The 21,137-nt window shown below is 32.7% G+C and overlaps 1 protein-coding gene across 1 annotated transcript in view; it reads right to left on the bottom strand.

The window, feature by feature from the left end:
- skap2 (src kinase associated phosphoprotein 2) overlaps positions 1-20,483 on the bottom strand; it is a 157,689-nt gene extending 137,206 nt beyond the window's left edge. Inside the window, exons 1-4 of the mRNA XM_028818247.2 lie at positions 20,271-20,483; positions 19,030-19,135; positions 18,461-18,486; positions 16,194-16,292 (exon numbers count right to left, since the gene is read on the bottom strand). Of these exons, the coding sequence (XP_028674080.1) occupies positions 16,194-16,292; positions 18,461-18,486; positions 19,030-19,135; positions 20,271-20,310 (271 nt within the window). The 5' untranslated portion in view covers positions 20,311-20,483. The remainder of the gene's footprint in view (positions 1-16,193; positions 16,293-18,460; positions 18,487-19,029; positions 19,136-20,270) is intronic.
- Positions 20,484-21,137: the final 654 nt, after the last annotated feature.

The following is a 21,137-nucleotide window of genomic DNA, read 5'->3' as shown; positions in this document are numbered from 1 at the left end:
CTACTGTTGCTCCGGCAACAGATAAAAAGTCTTCCACAGACGCGGTGATCGCACTTCGGGACGCTCTTCAATGTGTTGTACCGTTGACAGAGGTCCCAAGAGAGTTTAGAAACCTCACATTTTCTTGAATGAGTACCACATTAATAGGAATGTTTCTTAACCACATAAAAACGGCTTTATCGACGTCTTCAAATGCACCAGCTTGCATACATTTACAACCCGAGATTTTTCTTCTTTTTACAGTGTCGATGGCGAAGTTCCGAATTCACTGGCAACGTCTTTTATCTTTTTGCCGCAATCAAGAACTGCAAAAATGTTAAGTTTTTTTTTTCTAATATGAACTGTTATCATTTTTTCGTGTCTGCCATTTCTATAGGAGACTGACAATGTTTTTCAAATATTGACAAGCAATAAGCAAAATGTATCACTGAAAACCACCAAAAACAAAAACAGCAAAAATACAGTAAGGAAAGTTCGAAGAAAGAAATTTTTTTACAATGTTTCTGTCTGGGGATTGTTGTGCACAACTGAGCTGCGACCACAGAACTGCTCTGTGGCTGATTCATTGAAGCATTTCAAGGTCTTTTGGTCACTTCGTTGTAATGAAAGTATCTGCTGAATCTACTTCATAGTAATGAGATTTCTATAGACTCATGTCATATGGGGAAACTGTCAGGACCATAAAAATACTTTGTTATAATGAAAATTTTGTTGTAAAGATATTCGTTGTAATGGAATTTTAACTGTATTATCTGCAAATTTTGCATAAGATCAATGTGCAATTAACCAAAACCATAATCACCTGTGCATATGAAGGGCAGATCTGCGTGCAGACCTGGCATAATGTCATAGTGTCATTTAAAGTATTAAAAAAAAAAAAAGTGTGTGGAAAGGAAAATTCAGTGAGTCTAAAATTTTTCAAGTAAAAATATGAGGTCAAAGAGATTTGTGAGTGAAGTAAAAACAAAAAATGGACTGCTGAATCAGGTAGAAATGGATGGACTTCATTTAAGGCTCTGTAAGCAAAGTACCACTAGTTCAACAAAATCAAGGAAGTGAACCATTCAATTCAAAACATGAAATAAATAATAAACATACTTAAAGTGTTTCTTCTTACAATTACTTGTGTCAAACATAAATAAATGAAAAAGATTAAATAATAAAAAATACTTATTTATTAGACTTGTTTCATAAAGTTTATGTGGAAGAAAGAGGAATAGAGAAGTGAAAGTGAAAAAGAGAATGCAGTTATTACTGTCACACCAGAGATGTGCATGAAAAGTGATTTTAGAATTCGTATTTTTTCAATAATTATTGTACATTAGTTGCAACAAAAAACAGTTGCACCAAAAAGCAGTGGTCTAGTTAGCATGAAATCTAGCTTACAAAACAGGTCCTAAGTGAGAATGAAATAAAAAAAAACAGAAATGGAACTAATTTTAATCAAAAATGTAACTATATATTGGGATTATTAGGATATGGTAAAACTATTAAAAAGATGAAACAGAATTTTATTGCACTCTGGCAGGCTCAATTACAACACCAGTCTAGATGCAATCACTGATTTCAAATAGTCAAAGGCAAAAGTTCTAAAAAATACATTAAGATTTACAATAAAATTCACAATTTACAAAATGCAAAGTGAGCAAACAAAAGAAAAATCTAAATCAAATCAATATTTGGTGTTACTACCTTTTGCCTTCAAACCAGCATCAATTCTTATAGGTACACTTGCACAAAGTCAGGGATTTTGTAGGATTCTAGTGAGGTGTACAATCAACCAATTATACCAAACAGGTGCTAATGATCATCAATGTCACACGTAGGTTGAAACACAGTCATTAACTGAAACAGAAACAGCTGTGTAGGAGGCTTAAAACTGGGTGAGGAACAGCCAAACTCTGCTACCAAGTTGAGGTTGTGGAAGACAGTTTCATGTCATGGCAAGATTGAGCACAGCAACAAGACAAAAGGTAGTTATACTGCATCAGCAAGGTCTCTCCCAGACAAAGATTTCAAACCAGACTGGGGTTTCAAGATGTGCTGTTCAAGCTCTTTTGAAGAAGCACAAAGAAACGGGCCATGTTGAGGATCGTAGACGCAGTGGTCGGCCAAGGAAACTTAGTGCAGCAGATGAAAGACACATCAAGCTTATTGCCCTTCGAAATCGGAAGATGTCAAGCAGTGCCATCAGCTCAGAACTGGCAGAAACCAGTGGGACCCAGGTACACCCATCTACTGTCCGGAGAAGTCTGGCCAGAAGTGGTCTTCATGGAAGAGTTGCAGGCAAAAAGCCATACCTCCGATGTGGAAACAAGGCCAACCGACTCAAGTATGCACGAAAACATAGGAACTGGGGTGCAGAAATATGGCAGCAGGTGCTCTGGACTGACGAGTCAAAATTTGAAATATTTGGCTGTAGCAGAAGGCATTTTGTTCATTGAAGGGCTGGAGAGCGGTACAATAATGAGTGTCTGCAGGCAATAGTGAAGCATGATGGAGGTTCCTTGAACGTTTGGAGCTGCATTTCTGCAAATGGAGTTGGAGATTTGGTCAGGATTAATGGTGTTCTCAATGCTGAGAAATACAGGCAGATACTTATCCATCATGCAATACCATCAGGGAGGCGTATGATTGACCCCAAATTTATTCTGCAGCAGGACAACGACCCCAAACATACAGCCAAAGTCATTAAGAACTATCTACAGCGTAAAGAAGAACAAGAAGTCCTGGAAGTGATGGTATGGCCCCCACAGAGCCCTGATCTCAACATCATCGAGTGTGTCTGGGATTACATGAAGAGACAGAAGGATGTGAGGAAGCCTACACCCACAGAAGATCTGTGGTTAGTTCTCCAAGATGTTTGGAACAACCTACCAGCCGAGTTCCTTCAAAAACTGTGTGCAAGTATAACCTAGAAGAATTGATGCTGTTTTGAAGGCAAAGGGTGCTCACACCAAATATTGATTTGATTTAGATTTCTCTTTTGTTCATTCACTGCATTTTGTTGATTGATGAAAATAAATGATTAACACTTCCATTTTTGAAAGCATTCTTTGTTTACAGCATTTTTTCACACCTGCCTAAAACGTTTGCACAGTACTGTATATGCAAAAAAAATGTATGTGTATGTGTGTGTATATATATATATATATATATATATATATTTCTAAACTTGTCTATGCTGGTTTCCAGTGGCATATTTGTTCAAAATGAACTATAGCTTCTGGGTGAAACGGTTTACAAGCATATCTGAACTTGCAACATACCTACTCTTTAACTTACTGTTTAAAACAGCTCAGTAGAGAAAGCAGAAATTAGTGTATTTGATTAAACCATACATATTTCAGTCATTATTTTACTATAGTTTAAAAAAATGAAATGTTCTTGTAGTCAACAATGTGAATGAACGGACACCTTATAAATAAACTTTAAAAAAGATGAATTTAAATGTATTGATTATATGAATCAAGCCACTGACAAATGTAACTATGAGAGAACACACATACAGGAAGGAATTACTGTATGTACCTGCATCTTACTTGCCTGTTTCTCTCACTTTTAAATAGCTTCCTCTTATACAGAATGTATGCAAGAAATCAATCATTTAAAAATTCAGTATCAAACATTTCTATTCATTCAGTACGCATACATTAAAATTTATAGGCAACCATATGTAGTCATTTTTATAAATTAAAATGTACTGAAAAACTCTGCTAGCATTTTTTCAGTAACAATCAGGTCATAGTCCTCATCAAGGACTGAGTAAGGTAAACAACACTCCATTCATTTTGCAGAAAGACTCAGAAATACACAAATGGGGCTGAATTCCAGTTTGTGTGAAAACATTACACTAGGTGATAATCTGTAAAAATTTTGAAGTTTTTGCTTTACTTAGATGTTTTTTGTATATTTAGTAAAAATGTGAAAAAAACAGGTGTCATGGACAGCAGGGAGTAGAGGTGTTCATCACAGTCTTTTGTTGTCTAGGAGCTGGTTTGAACCACCGCGCAGATAAGAGGCCAAACAATCATCCTGGAGCTGGCTCGGACCAAAGCTCAGATGGGAGTCCAAGCAGCTGTCTGGGAGTTGAAGGAATTCCTATCCTGGGCAGGATAGTAAAGTTGTCTAGGGAAGAAAAAAAGAGGCCAATCCTTAGTTCTCCGGGCTACTCAACAGTAGCAGGTGACTTCAACCATGCTCCAACCAGATACGGTCTTTTACAGAAATGGCTGCATTACTCCCAAAGGGTCAGGTATGACCATGAACCAATAGCCAGTCAATTAGAAATGACATCAGAAGTGTTTTTGAAATGGCTTCAAAAAGGACTCCAAACTCCAGCAGAGGTTAGTAGTCCCTGAATTAGCCAAATTAAAGCCACAAAACAGTGATCTCAGTACTACATTAGAAAGTAAAACTGTCCGGTTATTTGGGGGACCAGGTAGGCTTATTTCAATATCTGGTCAAGGTGACTTGCCCTCCTGACTCATTGGCATTTACTTCATCTATCGCAAAAGGGTAAAAAATTAAAAGTTTTCTCTATCAAATTTGTAATAACATTTTAAGTCCCAATTTCCTATCATAGATGGCACTTGGCTAACAAGCAAAGAGGCAGAAAATGTGTAGAATTAGAGGATGTTATAGAGGAAAAATGGCAGTTACAGCGATTTGAACATCTGGCTCCTACCATACCGAGTCAGGTCAAGGAATGGGTGTTGGTATTCTTTTTGTATTTTCATAAACTTTTATTTACCACATGTGTGTTTACCTAGACTAATATTCTTCAATTTGTTTAGTCTCAGGCTCTTCACCCTATATTTTATGCCTAAAGGTTTTTAACAGAAAGTTTTGTATTGGTCTCTGATTCTCTGATATTTTTGGTTACGCAGGCATAAAACAAACCATTGAATTAATAAAGCAATATTTTTAGATGGAAGACATGTCTGGTGATGTTTGGCGATTTGTGTTAGCCTGTGACATTAGTAATAGGGACCAACCGTTAGGTCTTTTGCAGACCATTCCTCCCCAAGTTGTCTGTGACTTGCCAATGCAATGGAATTTATAACAGACCTTCCATCTTCTCATGGTTGTTCTGTTATTCTTGTTTTGGTGGGTTGGTTTTAAGGTGGCTCATTTGATACATCTACGTAAACTTTTATGAAGTAAATAGTCCATTTGCATGGATTTCCCTCATCTATTGTTTCTGATTGTGCTCTTCCATTTGTATTTTGATTTTGCCAATTCTTTTGCAGTAAAGTTGGGTGTTTTGTTAATTTAACATTGGGCTGTCTTCCCAACTCAAATGGACTGACTGAACGGGTTAAGCAGGATTTAGAAAAGTACCTCAACTGCACAGTTAACTCTAATCGGTCAGATCAAAAGGATTTATTACAACCAGCAGAATTTGTCAGAGGTTTGCTTTACTATCTGACTATAGGGATGACTCCCTTATGATGTTTGTGCAGCTTCAAGACACTTTTGCTCAATATTTCTTCGACTGCTTCCACCACAACTAGCATAACTGTCTATATCACACGATTCCATTCAGTATGGTGACTTGTTTGGGAGAACATGAAATGGACTGGAAACTCTGCAAAGTGCTTTGAAGATCACAGGCATGAATCAGCCATTGAGTTTCAGGCAAGGCAGAGGGTGTGGCTCACTTTACAAGACATATACCTAAGGGTTCCACCTCTCAAGTTAGCACCCCAACCTATCAGCCCTTATGTGATTTATGGACAGGTGAGTTCTGGTTCTTATAAACTGGCTCTGCCTTCTCATTTTTGGATTTATCCTGTATTTTACATGTCTCACCTGTAACCTGTGTATTCAACTCCTAATTATAAGAGTGCTGATCCTTACTAACCTGTAACTGTTGATGGTGCAGAAGAATTCAAGAGGTAATACATTGTGGACTCAGGAGCTCTTGAGTGGATTATCTTGTCCATTGGAGTGCTTAAGGTCCAGATGACTGTTGCTGAGTTCAGGCTAACTTGGTTCATACCCCTCAATTGCTTGGTCAGTTTCACACATTTTCCCCAAAAAACATAACAAGCGCATCCAGAGACTATGCTGCAGGGGTGGGGTTATGTCATGATACTTATTCCTATTTAATCATATTTTCCCTTGTTATTTATTTATTCATTTTCACATTACTATTATTAATTTTGAAATGGCTAATCATCATTTTGGTTACTTCTGGTGGCCACCATTTTGGGTTCCATTTGCCATAGAGAGTGTAATCCCCCATAGCTGCACAAATTACAACATTAGTTCGACAGTATAAAGATCAATACATTGGACCCACATTTATCTGAGTTGATACCTATAAAAATCATTTGTGCTCTTTCTTTTATTTTTATCCTCTAGGAACTCCTAAGTCCCTACTTTAGTATTAGAATTTAGACTACAATTCTTAGGTTATGATTCTGGGCTTAACATCCTCTCAAATATTTTTTTTAGTAAGACCTCATGGCTTTTTTAATGACTCTTCTCTTAGCAATCCCATTACTTTTGGTTGTGTTCCGGTGCTAACCATAGTAATATGGTTTAATTTTAATGGTAATTTCCAAGTTTACTGAAATACAAATTACTTCTAACTAAAACTGATAAAACAGATATAAAGTTCATAATTGATGACAAGTAACACTTTTTTTTTTTTTTTTTTACCATTAGTTGCAAAGGGAAAGTGGGCGGAAGCAAAGTAATTCATCAGTAGCTAATGTTATACAAAATTGTGTAAATAGGTGTACTTCTATTAGAAATAAAATGTGCTGTACTTGCAAATGAAAATGGATAAGCATTTGGAATGCTTTGTTTGGCATTTAAAAACATTTACTGTACATCTTTATATTTCATATATAACTGGCTATATTCTGCTTTTAGACATACTAATGGACAGAGGTGGAAAAAGTACTAAACAATCTACTCAAGTAGAAGTATTACTATATAGATAAAAGTAAAAGTAAAAAATAGGAGGAAAAACTACTCAACCAAAAGTACAATTTAATCACTTAAAAAAAAACAATTAGTATCTATTAGCAGATATCCTCAAATCATTGGAAAGTACAAACAAATATACATTAAAATAAGACACATAGACAAACAATGTGTATAGTAAATGGTGTACCATACTCTAATTTAGCCTGTAAGTCTATAAAATACAAACAAACAAAAAAAAACCTAGAAAATCTAAACAAAAAAAAAAAAAAAAAAACACACACACAAAGCATCCTTGCATCCAAAAATAAAGCATCCTTACTCCTTTCAACTTGTAGTTATTATTGCAGCCTTCTATCAAAACAGACCCATGATGAGTTTACTCCCTCCACTGGCATGAGATTTAATGCTATGGAAACAGAACATGTGTTTTTACTGCTAGAAGTTTATAATGGTAATTAAAGTTCAAAAAATCAACTGATTAAATGATAGCATTCCAAACATAGAACAAGTATGACAGAAGGATCTAGAGTCATTTGGATTTCAATACGTGAAGCCATTTTGATTTTTAAACTAATACACTTCCAGTCCAGCTTCCAGAGAGGGAAAGAGAAATATAGGAACTGCTAATTTCCTCAAAACTAAGACTAGCAGTAGTGTAGCTAAGAAGAAAGAGAGGATGGACACTATACACAGTGTCATTCGATCTATTAGGTGACATAGGCAAGTCTTATGAATGTGCATAACATCAGAGGAGATCCAACCCCCTCACCCAACTCAGTCCTCAACTGCATGTATGGATCCCACCCTACCAGGTCTTGCACCCGTAGAACGTTGCTGTCAAAAATCCCAAATAAGGGCACATTATTTACACCTATGCCTAAGTTCCCAAAAATGCTAGTGTGTACACTGACTGTACACATAGTTTAGGATATTATTCCTTTACTTTAAGGTGCCATTTATGACTGCAAATGCACTATATTGTAAAACACTGTATACTGAAACACATGCATTATAAAGTGAAATTTAGTCCCACATACTGAAATGCTTACACCATATACTATAATGTGTACACTGTGGACTGAAACATACACACTATCTGTTGTGTTAATAAACAGTCAATTACTTTTATTCACTGTCAGTGTTTTCTTCTTCTGGATTTGATAATATTTACAATATATGTTGATATCTTGTCCCATATACTATATACAAAGTTTTACTGACTTGACTGTAACAATTGTATGCAGCATGTTCAAGAATATGAAACTCCATTAAACTACATTAATAATATTTGCCACTGGTAATAAAAAAAAACTACTGTACACAAAAAAAGTTTCGAGTTAATTACATAGTACTTCTGATACATCTGATAAACCAACAGCATTGCAATTGAGCCTCTTTGTCTTAGGAATAACACAGTTAGCATTACTATAAGAAACAATCTCGTTAGCATTACTATAAGAAACAATCTCTGTAGGTAATGCAGCAAATGCTGCAGCAGATGTCATGTACATTATTGGACTTTTATAAATAACATCAGTTTCATTGATAATAAAGAATGAAAAAAATGTTAATTGAATATCAAACACAGATACTTACTGCTTTAGCCATTCTATTTTTACATTTCAATGAGGAAATGGCTTTACTGCATTATTTCAGATGCTAATTCCCTTTGCAGAAAGCAGCTTTTCTCCCTTCTTGAACAATGCTTAAAGATGTATTAGTTTTCATTTTATTCTGCCTTCAGATAATTACTCTGTACAGCAGTGAGAGCAGATTACATGTTAAAGTTTCTGAATTTATCAAACACATCTCATCTTGAATAATGTTATTGCATTCTTTGTAGCTCATATTATCTGAGATAAATCTAATCCTGTTTTCGAAATGTCCACTTGAAGTGCATTTATACACTTTGCAGTGTCTTAGCCTACAATGAGTAATTCACAGACATCAGAGGTCCTTTGTTGCCCTTGTAAAACAAACAAAATGTCCAAAACATACTGATCTTTCCCATCTGCCGATTCATCAGAAGCAAAATATGGAATAGACTGGTCATTTTAATACTTTCATTTATTGAGAAAAATCAAACTGGAAATAGTTCCCCATGGCTGACGTATTAATAAAATTGTGCCCTTTGAAGAAATGCATGGATCTTTGAGTATCTTATTTCATGTTTCATCTGCATCAAAAATTCCAATAGGGAACTACTGTCATTCTACAATGCTTTATATTGCATAATCATGAAGACAAAAATTCAGTAATACTTGAAGATGGGATAGTCACATATTAGTTGTAATATGAATTAATTTATTCAAGCTAACTGTTACAGATATTATCCCATTTTTATACAATCCTTTAAAATATATTAGTATTAGCAAATTGAAAAACAAAAAATTGTACCAACTTTGAATTATAAATCTACAGTCAATCTGTATAAGAAATGCTAAATTATCACTTGCACCATCTTTATTTAAAAAATATCTATGTCTATGAAATACGCACTAATCATTCAACCTGCATTAATCTGGTATAATTTTATAACATTCATATAAACTCAACACTACAAGAAATAAAAACTAAATTAATAACTAAATTAAAAGACAAAGATTAAAAAACACATTTTAAATGCACCTAGTGACAAAATGTGCCTGGCTCAATTATTTCATATTATTTTATATTTATGTTTTTTTTACTGAAGATTTGTCATAAACACCAGAAAACTCGTTCACAATGCCAGTTAATACATACTATATTCTGCGTAGATAATTAAACTTATTTAAAACAAAAAAAAAAAACAAATATACATAGAAGTTTGAAAAAAGTTTGTAATAGTAATTTAGCATCAGTTTCCTCAATCTTAAATAAATAATTAAATACATTTTTTGGATGAAAACACAAGCAAAAATTGGATGGGCAAATTAATCGACATCACAGCAAAATATAACTACATAATACCTCAGACAAGGAAAATATCCTCCTTCTACCTATTGGAATGCACCATTAAAATGTAGGTTTAAGTCTTCATAACATATTTCTTGTATTCTACTAGTATTCAGTGACAAACAAGATATCCCATAACAACTGCAAGCACCAAGATCCTGATCGCATCATGATAAGTAAAAATTTTCATTTTAAAACAGTCCATTTGTGTACAGAAATAGCCTTTCAACTTCAAGTATTCTTTCACTAATGAATTGGTCTGAGCAGACAAACTTAGTGATGAAAAATACTATTCTCTCAACAAAAGGCTGATGGCAGTTAACTGAAAAACTGGTTTACCTCCTGGAAACAGGAAGCTACATGATAAATTAGTTTGAGAAAATGTTTGCAAAACTTAGACAATTGCTTCTTCTATAAAATTCAAACAATATAGTGTTGAAAGCATGAGTTTAAAGAAAAAAAAACTATTATTCTTAAAGTGCTTCCTGTTTAAAAGGAAAGAAGATATGGAAAGATGCAGTTTTCTGGTAGTGTTTTAGGATTGTGCTTTCAGAAGTATGTAGAAATTAGAAACTTCTCATTCCCTTTACAATAGGAAGCAAATTACATGTTCCAGCTGCATTAAATGCTGATTCAACTAAAAGAACTATATAATCAACATTAAGAAAGTCTTTGCTGTTATTTACTGCTTAAGCTATCCGTTCATGTACTTATGAGTATTCTCATGGCCAGGCTTCATTTTATAAATACTGTATGACTTTACATAAGTCAAATAAATAATTGTGATATGTGTAAAATAATCTCTAAACTGCATTATTTCTTTGCAAAAGCAATTTTTACAAATATGTGTTAGCTAATTGAAAAGAAAAGCAAAAATATAATACATACAGTGAATGAACATTTAATACGCTTAAACATTCAATATTTACACCTTATGCACATTAACTACTGTTATTTATATTCCTAGACAATAATTCATTTTCCTTACAGGACACTACTTACTTAAATTGTGTATCTCTTAAGTCCATGATATAAAGTTTCAGACTCCGGTTCACTACGAGTTTTTAAGTGGGATACTTTAATACCACTAAAAATATGTTGTTCATAAAGAATGTACTCAGAGTAATTTCTAAGATTGGCTTATTCTTTTTAACAACTACAGTTTAATTATAATTAAATGATAGAAGTATTAAGAAAGTGTTGGGTTTCAGAATTATTTTTAACATTTATTCATAATTTATACCACATTGCAATGCATAGCTGAAAATTGTCTATTATATAAACAAAGTTAAATATAAACAAAGAAAATAAATTACTGCACAATCCATAAACAAGTACAACATTTCTGTTTTTTAATGGACCAAAACCACATATGTGATAAAACCACTAGATGAGTGAAATGTTTTAAAGAATATTTGTGTTCATTTCACCATGAAAATGCCACAGCCAACTGTGAAGCCAGCCATAAAACAATAAAACAGCATGCTTTTTCCTGCTAGAACTCCTAAAAGACTATAAAAACCCCAGAACATTCAGTGCTCAAATTTCATTTCATAGCACGTGTTTTGAGCCAATCAAAGAGATTTCGGTAACTTAGAAACAATCCCAAAACTCTTACATAATTTTAGAAAAATTGCTGAAAAAAATTCTATTTCTAAAAATGTAATCTCATTAACAATAAGCAAATCAACAAAAAGAAGTAGTACATGGAGCAACCCATAACAATTTAACTACTGCTGCTGCATAAATACTTGTAGTGTACATATTTTTAAATGGTGCTTAAAATATAGACCTATATTAAATTTTACATAGGTTATACCATAAACAACAGCGTATTTTTGTAACCTTAATCATAGAAAAAATATGGGGTTCTCTGCAAAAGTAACAAATCTTTTGTCTCTGAAGCTGCAATAAAGCATTATTCTGCCATCACAAAAGAAAAAATGCAAAGCTGTAGAAATGCTATGTGTTGTGCAAATGCTGTTGCTAAGAAGCAAATATGCTTCTTTTTCTAATCAAATAGCCAGACTCTGTAGCTTCACTAGCTTGGGGCAAGAAGCAAATTCCTCTAGCTGCAAACTTAGAAACAATCTTGAATTATTTGTTGCTGACCGCTGGCTGAACCCTCTTCTGAAGAGCACCGTCACCATTAGGCACCTCAAAGTGCATTCCATCAACCAGTGGCTACAGCAATATGCTACAGTTCAGGCTGCTAGGAATTGATCAAGCAGGGTAATGAGAGTGTTTTCCTCTGCGGATACTTTAAATGAATATAAATATTTTTCTTTTGCATAATTTATCTTACAAAAGGTCAAAGAATTCAAGTTATCCCCAAATGCAAGAAAACTAAACTATTCTTACAACTACGCATTAACAGCTGAAGTAAAGGAATATATAATGTATATATTTAACAAAAGCAGATACCACATTCCATGTAAAACATTCATTTTAATATAGTAAACGTTTAAGCATAATGCAGCAATTAAACACGCTTCAATAAGTTAAAACAAAATAAATTAAACCATAATTAAAAAGAAAATAATTTTTATATTTTCTACATCAAACTGGCTTCATAGTTAATAAAATGTCCTTATTCTGATACAGCATATGGGTTGCAGACTTTGATACACAAACAATGTGGTGCTGGAATTTTATAACAGTTAGAAAATGCAAGTGATTTACTTCGTAAATGACATTTGTATACTTGCTTAGAAAAAAAAACTTTTCAATGGTGAAGGAAAGTAATATGTAATTCTTCATTTAAAATTCTAATTCAATAATTTATCATTCGATCTGCTCAATGTACAGACTGTAACACATGCTGATCTAAACAAACTCATAGATGTGCTTTTCCGACCTTCCCCTAATCTGCAATTATATTTTTCAGTTACAACCATGTATAGAATATTTAAAGCCCTTCCCATATTTCCAAAAAAAACCAAAAAACAAACTCCATTAATATTTACATTCTATACATGTGCACCTTTATTAGATATCTATATTGACTTGAAAATGGGATGTGCTATAAAAAAAATACAATGCAAAATGAAATATCTGTTTTTGCTTCTGTAATTTACAACCCAGTTTGTGCAAGCATTTAATATTTCATATGCAGCATTTCTATACATCTACTTAATATGCAATTCAATATATTTGTAACAGAACACTTTTTGTTTTATAATGCTCCAGGACTAGTAACTAAAGTAATTGAAAGTAACAGTTTAAACATCTTAAAATAAGTAGTGGTCCAGACTGCAAATACGGATATCTTTGCAAAACAAGAACTATCAATGGAAAAATATATATTCTGTTTATTTTCAATATAATATCTAAATGTGTATTTTCTTTTCTAAGTTAAATCAGTGTCTTGACAGTGTCTTAAAGCTATTAAAACAAGAAAACATTTTTACCAAATGCCATTTTTGCAAATATGTAAAACACAAAAGTTTCTTTATTAATTAAATCCTACTATGAAATTTGACTTGATCAGGTAATAGGCACCATTCACAAATGCTTACACAACAGTGTTTCGTAAAGAAAAAATATGATTAACATTTAATAATTTTCACCTATGTACTGCATTTGTGTCTTTCTTTATTAAGTAAATGGTGCCACTTAACTTAAAACAAACTATAAAAATGCTAATTAGTCAACTTACTTATGGACAATAACATAATCAACAGGATCATAAATGGATAAGCAAGCATCTATTACTAGCTCATTTTTATTTAATTATTTAAGCATATTAAAGAGTTACCTGTAGCAATACAATACTAAAGGAAGTGTTTGATGACAAATGAAATAAAAGAAAATGGATTTTCAGTATATATAGTATGATATACAGTAATGCTATAACCAACTATGTGACAGCTATTTAGAGTATTTATTAAATACTTATCACATTTAAACGTATTCACATGTCAGCTTAAAAACAATACTGTACAATCTAATTTAATTAAACATGAAGTCTATATATAAGCAGTGCTTGTCTATGTGGTTAGCAAACTAAAAGATACAATCTGGAACATGCCCAAATCAATAACTTGAAATCCTGGGCATGAACAGTAACACACCTTTCAAGTAACTGGCATTAAAGAGCTGACATCATTATAGAATATCCATCTGTTTCTCACAGACAGATCAGTTACAACTGCACTCAATCACTGAAATTCCATTAATCTTCTCTGTCCATATACAAAATAAAAATTTAAAACCTCATTCAGTTCTTTATTGTCTCACAACCTGTAAAATTGTTGGCATCTACATAAGAATTTACCACTAATTACAATAGAAAAAGTTAACACTGATTTCAAATCATGTGGCAAAAGAAATCACAATTTAACAAATTCTGAAAATGTTCTTTTGTGCCTATGTAATACTCCTCCCTGTGCACACTTAATTGCTGCCTATAATCAACAGAATGCATCATTGAGGTATGCCTGAATTTCATTACAAGATATAACTAATGCTTCTTTCCTACAGTACCTAATAAACCATAAAAAACCCAAAACGCATATGGCTTGAGGGAATAGTCAGAAAATTAGGTGGTCTTTTGGGAAATGTGTGAACTTTTGAACCAGATTCTTGAAGACAGAGAATTATTGGAAGTAAAAGACAAACAGAGAATGCATACTGGGATTCAGATTTGACCTTTTAAAGACCTTTTAAAATGATATCAAGATTCAAAAGAAAATATTTGTTTGTATATAGTTATCTAGACTAACTCTCAATATTAAACAAGAAAAGAACTAAATACCTGGCCTATTACTTTAAGTCTAATCCCTTCTATTTAAAATGCCTGATTCATGAATACTGGAAATTAGACTAAACATACGCCAATAAAACATGTTAGTAAAGTTGATAATGGAAAATGTTTAAAAAAAAAATTAACCACAGTTTTAAGTATATTATGTATTGAAGTATATCTAAGTATTTTAAGTATATTTATGTGTATATATGATAATATATATCACCAAAGCATAAATAATATTACAATACATTGTCTAAACATAAAAAAAAACATTTAACAGGATCTCCAAAGCATAAACTGCTGTTGTCTGTGTGTGTTTTTAATAGAATACTCACATAATCCAAACAAATTTTTAAACAATTACTAGTTAAGATCAAGTGAATTCTGTTTTTCAGATTCACTTTGAAGACTATACTCAAAGCTTATTATTACATGATGTGATGAAACACTTGTGTGTATCTTTCTAATATGTAGTGGCTATTATAAGAGTGCTATAAATGGTTTTACATTACAGGATATGTTTATACTTGTATGGACACCGAGAACTAATTTCGATCATTATATGTGCAATATGAAACAACAATTGTATAAATTACAGTGTTTATTATTGCCTCGTTATAATGGATAATTAAACAATCCGTAGGAACGTAAGAACATTACTGAAGTTAGTTGTTCCACCAAATGATTCACAATGAGACTCCATCAAGAGGCCTAATATTTAAGAAATTTAAGAATTTACAGATCTTTAGCATGTATTTTACATTCACTGTATATAGAGGTCATTGACATCTTGACTTTCAAAATCACTGCTAAAATCTTTTTCTAAAAAAATGTGTTCAAAAATTAAAAACTTCTATGTATATGCAAGGGCATAAGCAAGATTTTGTTTATTCATGCACCTATTTTTACAACCTCTTTTGTACATTGTGGGGTCACAAGGGGACCCATGTCTACCATGGTGTAAACAAGAACAAGAGAGGATATTGACCTGAACATGATAAATATTCAGTGAGAAAAAATACATACAGTACAGACCTATTCAACTGGACTTAAAATGATTATTCACTGAGTGACATACTATATGTATATGTGAAAAACCTCTCTTTCTGTTTTCCAAACAACTCACTTTTATTGTGTCATAGTGGTATTCCAAAATAATTTTTTTATATTCTTAGCATATATGTTCAGTCACAATGAACATATATATTCTGACTCTATACTGAAAAAAAAATATTATATTCAAAATAAAAGGTATCACGCCCCTAAAAATGGTAAGATTAAAAGATCAAATACATTTATATCATACCACAGATGTGCATCAAAGACAAAAGCATGTTATCAATATTCATATTTAAATCACATATGATGAATAGACTTAATTCAGGAACATAACAGGAACATCAAAACCTCTTCTTTATGTGCCACTAGAGAGTGCTCCTTAGTTTCTTTCATATTACTGCTTAAGGAAATACTGCTATTTCTCTGTATTTTGTCTCTTAAGAAACTGTCTTGCTACAAACTAAAACAGACAAGTAGACAAACAGTACAAGTCAAGTACACATACCATCATAGCAAGATTCCTCATCTTTGTCAATACGATCAGATGCCATAGAAATGTTGTCATTTTCTGGATCTTCATCATCAAAAGAGTCATCTGAATCCCCTTGGGTTTAACCAAAACATAATAATTAATTTTAGAGAACTGAGCCTGTACAGTTAAGTCTTCAAAATCTGTTATGAACTCTGCATGGTATAACATATTGGAATTGATTTGTTTTTTCTCCAGTTACTGTCTAAAACTAATACAACCTTGAAAACCTACATGTGTTAATAATAAAACATGCAACAATTGATGCCTACAACCAATTACATCAATGTATGACTAAATGTGATGTTCTTAAAATCTATAAAGGAAGGCTTAATTAAACATTTTAATTGCAAAATTTAAAAATGTAAGGAAGAATAATGCAACATAAACAATATGTTTACCTTTAGTTGATGTATATTAACACAATGTTACTTTGTTGACAACATGCCAACTATGCTATGAGAACATCAAATATTAACTAATTATGTATTTTCAGTGTCAAAATAATACATTACATTCCCATAAAATAATGTTTAATGTATTTTTTCTTTTTTTTTTACACTGGACAGTTTAAACCTGCTTCAAAGGCAGGATAGTTTCCATTCAACATGTTTCTGTATTATTTTATGGTTGTGCACTATTCTACACACTGCTGTAGTATAGTGATTACAGTGAAATCACTTAGTAAAATGCAGGCTTGCATGGGTAATATTTAGTGTGCAGCATTCTTGAACACTGAGAAAATCAAAATAAAGCAAATGTTTTTACAAATTAGAACCAAAATATTACTTTAATGCACAAAGATTCCAAATACATCTTGAATATTTAAACTTTCCGTAATAATTAAAATATATTCATCTTTTAGAATTAATGAAATAATTTAAACATGTTCATGATGACAAACAGATATGATGCAGCCAATCAACCTGCCAAATACAGATATTATGCATTACTGAAAATATCTCTTGTGTAAAGTATTGAAGAAAACTGTTTACAGCATGCATAACACTTTACATTCATCATGCTATTTTACATTTAATGTCAAATTCCTGTTAACTAGTTTTAAAATCAAATACTATTATTTCAAAATGATTAACTGTATTTGCTAAAACTGAGGATGAGATGAGAAAGACAGGTTTCTGAATTTTTCAATAGCTGAAACTTTGTTGTCATATGGTTTGGCACTGCCTTGTTGTTTCACTTTATAGGTAGGAACTTGACCTCTTCCTATTAAATATTACATGTGGAATAAAAATGTGCATTTAATCAATGGTATGTAGAATACACAGCAATTAAAAACATTTTAGAAACAAGAGAAAAATGATGCAGAACTCCATTGTCACAATCCTTATATGAAGTCTTTAATAACCTCAAGAAATAAGTCTTGACTACATGAGGTTACTTTAAAATGAAAAACAGTCTTCCTACATTGAAGAGCAAAATGCAATAAATCTACATTTAATAAAAATGATAATCGAGTTTTCAACTAGCCAAGACCCTCTTATAATTAATTTTACTACAACAGTCATCTTGCAGTTTCCGCTGTGATTAGGATTATATTGTTCTGTTACAAATGCCTCACTATATCTCTTATGGTGCTCTGTAAAATTACATAATTACTTTAGGCCTTTGCTTCCGTCTAAAAAATATGAACAGCTGCATCATTTTATTAATTGGTAAGATGTGTAAAAAGAGAAGTGCACATTCTCCTTCTAATCAAGGACCTGATGCTTATTTTAGCCACATTTCTACTTTAAAATCTTTATTTAGTGACTACACATAAAGAGAAATAAGTCTTTTCTGCTTCACACAGGCTTTTGTCAGCCTCAGACTAGACTACCACAGCTGATACTGCATGCATGCATTAGTGTTAAGTTGCCTTATAAAAAGGAAGTGCTGCTCATACTTACTGCTTAAATACTTTATAAATAATATGCATAATGCTTAATAAAATACTTAAATATTAAGACAGAAATGTTTGGAATGTTAGGTGAAACTAATTATCGGGACATACACTTTAATTTAAGTGTTAAATTAGCTGCCTTAACTTAAAAGGTTTTATTGCTTTTGAAAATGTCTCCACTAGAGGGTGATAGCACATTCAACTCATATTAGCACTTGTCTAACAGCTTTTTATGCCTTTAAAACTATGAGTAAAACACTTAAATTAGACATTAGATAATTTTGAAACTTAACAGCAAGAATCTAAAACTTTAATGTTATATGATGCTTGATATACTTACGTTTTTCTGGAAACTGCTGAGCATAACTGAAAAAAACAAGAAAAAGAAACATGAATCACAGGCTTATTATTACATTTTTACTTACTGTACATAAGAATTCAGATTGAGAAAATTGTGTAGCTATAAAGAGAATAAATATATAAAGCTTAAAATGTTCAAACCAAATACTAATAAGCAATATTAACTGTTATATTTACATTTTGTTCAATTTGCTATTCATAATTTGTCAGATTACAGATAAAAGCTAATAATATAGAAAATAAAATCTAAAAGATACATCATCACTCTCCAAAAGTGAAAAAGATAAAATCAAAACTTCACTGTATAACTCATGTTTATTTTAATATTTTGTTCTGTTATTTAAATTTAAAATGCCTTGATGGCTTAATGAAGTTTACTGTTTTATCAGAAGTACAATCCAATAAAAAGTACAAAAATGGACGCAAGAAACAAGAAACAAACCTATCTATATATTTGCCTCAAGACTGCAAAAACAATACTAATTTGGACCAATGTAAGTATTGTGTGCATATACAGTAGATAAAAAGCAAAACGCTCGTTATATATACCTTGACTTGATATCCTTGACTTTTCTCGTAATTGCATCTTTCCTTTCTTTGGCTTTCTTACTTAAGTTTTCACCCTTCAGTACCACTGAAACAAAGGTCTCCACATCTATTAAGTAAAAATATTTAAATTATGTTTATTTAATTTTTGCAATACATGAGTTTACGCTACAAAAGTAACAGAGTATTTTTCAGAAAATTAATATTGATTAAGGCATTACACTTAAAAACCTAATATATAAAATGGAAGAAGTAAAATATCAAGTTATAATCTGACATTTTTACTGTAGTTTTAACTCTAGAAACAGTTGAAAGGGAGTTAATGTTTTAGTCCTTGAAACTTTCAAGTTTCAGGTTAACATCAAATGATTTATTCATTTGTACCTCTGTGTTCATAATGGTCTTATTCGCTTTTTATGTTTCAAACTAATTTAACGCAAGTACTTTATGACATTGCCTTGTTTAGCACAAGAAAGCACATTGGTTCAATATGATGACATTCAAAAAACAGTGATCTTTGAAAGCTAATTTTAAAATGTTTCATCTTTTGGAAGAGGGAGGGGTTTAATTACAATATTCCCTATGATGTAGGTTGATTTAGATTTTGCAAGCACCAAGTTTGAGATGGGAATTAGGCACCAAATGATCAGCCCCATAACACTCACAAATAAAGAAATAATCTACTGCTAAGACGCTCCCATAAAACGATTACTGGATATTCCCAAATAAACGTACTGCTAAAAGCAACAAAAACAAAACTAGACTTCATTCAGAAGATAACTGTTGGGTTCTTTAATGGATGGCTTAAGAAAAATCAATGTTAAACACACAAAACCTTTGAAACAAATATTTCTGTAAAAAAAGAATGGATTAGATGAGCCCTGATTTTAAAATTGCCATTTGATCAATAGTAATATTATCCACCTGCCCGACGATTCCTTGCATTAAACGGCATGGTTTTTTTTCTGGGCAAACATAAATGGACTAAGCGGTAAAGCATCACAGTCTAATCCACAACCTGTTTCCACATAAGTAAATATAAACTACAAACAGTCAAAGTTTGTTTCACAGTTTAAGGAAAGCGTACAAAGACATGAAATCTATTTTTAAAACACACAGAGGCCTTCCTGCTAATGAGGGAGGCAAGGAAGCAACGACAAGTAATGTTTAGCACTGTATCAAACTGCTGCAAGCCGAGCCAAACTTCTCAAATGATACAGTAAGCGGTGGACGTTTCATTTTACCTGATATAAAGATCTTTACGTCTTCCGGTATGGACTGCATTTGTATAATTTTGCTCACAGTATGGTTATATCTTATGCAGCTTAAACAAGCTGACAATTAAATGAGGAAGTTCTATAGTTCTATAATCAAACGAGGAAGTGAATGCAAAAATTATCGCTCGTTTCAGCAGACAGACTAACAGCTTCACCCTTGTTAGTTCTACTTCCTGCTTGTTCATCTGAAGGGCTAGTCTTCTCTTCCCATTGGACGTGCTGTGCCCGGCAGTCTCTGATTGGATAAGATGCTTCGCTTTGTTTATAGTGCGGAGTGTGGCCGCTATACTTCGACTGACTTAGCTAAATGGGAATTAAGTAGTAGGAATGGGGAAGCGTGCTAGATGTATGTAATAGATTTTGAATTAACTATAAATGGATACAGTGGCGCAGTGGTAGCGCTGCTGCCTCGCAGTTAGGAGATCCGGGTTTGCTTCCCGGGTCCTTCCTGCGTGGAGTTTGCATGTTCTCCCCGTGTCTGCATGGGTTTCTTCCCACAGTCCAAACACATGCAGGTTAGGTGGATTGGCGATTCTAAATTGGCCCGTTTGTGTGTGCCCTGCGGTGGGTTGGCACCCTGCCCGGGATTGGTTCCTGCCCTGTGTTGGCTGGGATTTCCTCCAGCTGACCCCCGTGACCCTGTGTTCGGAATCAGCGGGTTGGAAAATGGATACGCTGAAACAGTGATACGTTTTTAGTTATTTATTTGGAGAGTTAAAATGGCACATATTATAGTAATTAGCGAATATCTTTAGTTAACATTTCATAGACACCATCTTAGAAATTGCTGCAATTTATACACCTTCTCTTTATTTATTTTATAAGTTTTTAAAC

This window comes from Erpetoichthys calabaricus, chromosome 13, assembly GCF_900747795.2.
Source record: "Erpetoichthys calabaricus chromosome 13, fErpCal1.3, whole genome shotgun sequence".
Taxonomy (NCBI): domain Eukaryota; kingdom Metazoa; phylum Chordata; class Cladistia; order Polypteriformes; family Polypteridae; genus Erpetoichthys; species Erpetoichthys calabaricus.
The sequence above is the reverse complement of the archived record's forward strand: the minus strand, read 5'-3'. Positions and strand labels throughout refer to the sequence as shown.